At 38.9% G+C, this 1,631-nt stretch overlaps 1 protein-coding gene across 1 annotated transcript; it reads right to left on the bottom strand.

Moving 5' to 3' along the window:
* Nucleotides 1–55: 55 nt before the first annotated feature.
* LOC106126086 (glutamate--cysteine ligase regulatory subunit-like) lies at nt 56–1,546 on the bottom strand. The gene is made up of 3 exons (XM_013323551.1): nt 1,435–1,546; nt 706–891; nt 56–317 (listed from the first exon to the last, which is right to left on the bottom strand). Exons 1-3 carry the CDS (start codon nt 1,529–1,531, stop codon nt 151–153), a joined length of 450 nt encoding a protein of 149 aa, XP_013179005.1. The 5' UTR covers nt 1,532–1,546; the 3' UTR covers nt 56–150.
* Nucleotides 1,547–1,631: the final 85 nt, after the last annotated feature.

Here is a 1,631-nt window from a genome sequence, read left to right on the forward strand (position 1 = left end):
AAATTTTGTTTATTCCTTTTTTAAAGTTGGGTCTAACTAGAAATAAAACACAATACACATTTGTTCCATTTTTATTTCCTCCAGTCATATCAGAATATCACATAGTGTTCCTATCACAGAATTCGTGGTATGTTTAACATTTCACTACGTCTATTTAGCTTCAATCGCATTTCCCAGAGTTGCTTTGCAAACGTAACCTTTTAGAGCTAGTACACCTCTACATTTTATATGCACTTGATATCTCGCGCACCAATCCAAGTTGTTACAGCCGACGCCCGCGTCTGTTATCGTTTTCAAAGCAGCTAGAGAGAGGAGATCTGGAAAATAAAACAAGTATTAAGGTTAATAGTTTCATTCGCATATCCTTAACTTTTCTTATAAAACTAAGTGATTAAATACGTAAATTAAGAAAAATTAACGTACAAGTGTTCGAAAATGGCATCTCGCTTTTAAAGGAAAGTTTAACTTTCTCATACAATAGATGGCGCTATTAGGATTTTTGTCAAACATTCTAATTTGGTGCAATATATAGATGTCGGTACTAGTACGAAACAATAAACCTGGATAGATGACGTTACTAATATCGATACAAACCTAGCGAGATAGATGGCGCTAGTAGTATGAAACAAAACGTGTGTAAATCAGTTCTGAACCGACTTAAAAGTTGCAAACGGAGTCGCGGAGCTAGCATCAAATAACACTAACCCGGTGGATCAGCATGGGTGAGTAGCTGTACATCATTAGCACGGCAGAATGCGTGCAGGGAAGGTGGCACGACACAACAAGAGGCTAGATTTATCTGCGCAATGGCGGGCTTGACGCGCGCCCACGCATGCAACTTGCGTAGGCACCCGCCGCCTACATCCGCCACGCCCAGCTGGTGTACACGACCTATGTACATAGATTTAGACAATATTAGTTACAATCCTTTGGCGTGAACGACGTGCTTTCGTTACAAAGTCAAGGTGTCAACCAGTTTACGCTATTAATTTATTTAGACATTTCTGTTTTTGTAACAAACTAGCTGTCGCTCGTGACTCCTTCCATGCGGAATTAACAAAACCTTAGTATCCCATGTGTTCTTCCAGACTATGTTCTACATATGCCAAATTTCATCTAGATCCATGCAGAATTTCTGGAGATATCTTCAATCATCCATCCATCCATCTAACCATTCGCATTTATATAAGTAAGATGATACTACATTTGTTTTCGAGACCTATGATTTATATTTTACTAAATATTAATATTATAAATGCGAATAGATGGATGTTACTTTGAAGATATCTCCAAAATGTCTGAATGGATCTCGATGAACTTTGGCATATATATAGAACATAGTCTGCAAGCACACATAGACTACTAATAAAGATTTTTTTGTTTCACGCGGACAGAGTCACGGACTTCAGCTAGTTATAATTAAAGATATATCACCTTCTTTAACATAATCCTCTAGCACCGCCCACAGTACTTTAATCCCAGGCAGTATAGCTTCGCATTTCCTCGCATCCGCTTCGCTGTCTGCTTCCATCTCCGTACTGGATAAACGACCTGGGAATGCAGAACTTTTTTTAAACTTAATTATGAAATCTTGAGGTAATTTTAGGGGGTACATGGGGGGGGGGGGGGGG

Source organism: Papilio xuthus, unplaced genomic scaffold, assembly GCF_000836235.2.
Source record: "Papilio xuthus unplaced genomic scaffold, Pxut_1.1 DF825041.1, whole genome shotgun sequence".
NCBI classification, from domain to species: Eukaryota; Metazoa; Arthropoda; class Insecta; order Lepidoptera; family Papilionidae; genus Papilio; species Papilio xuthus.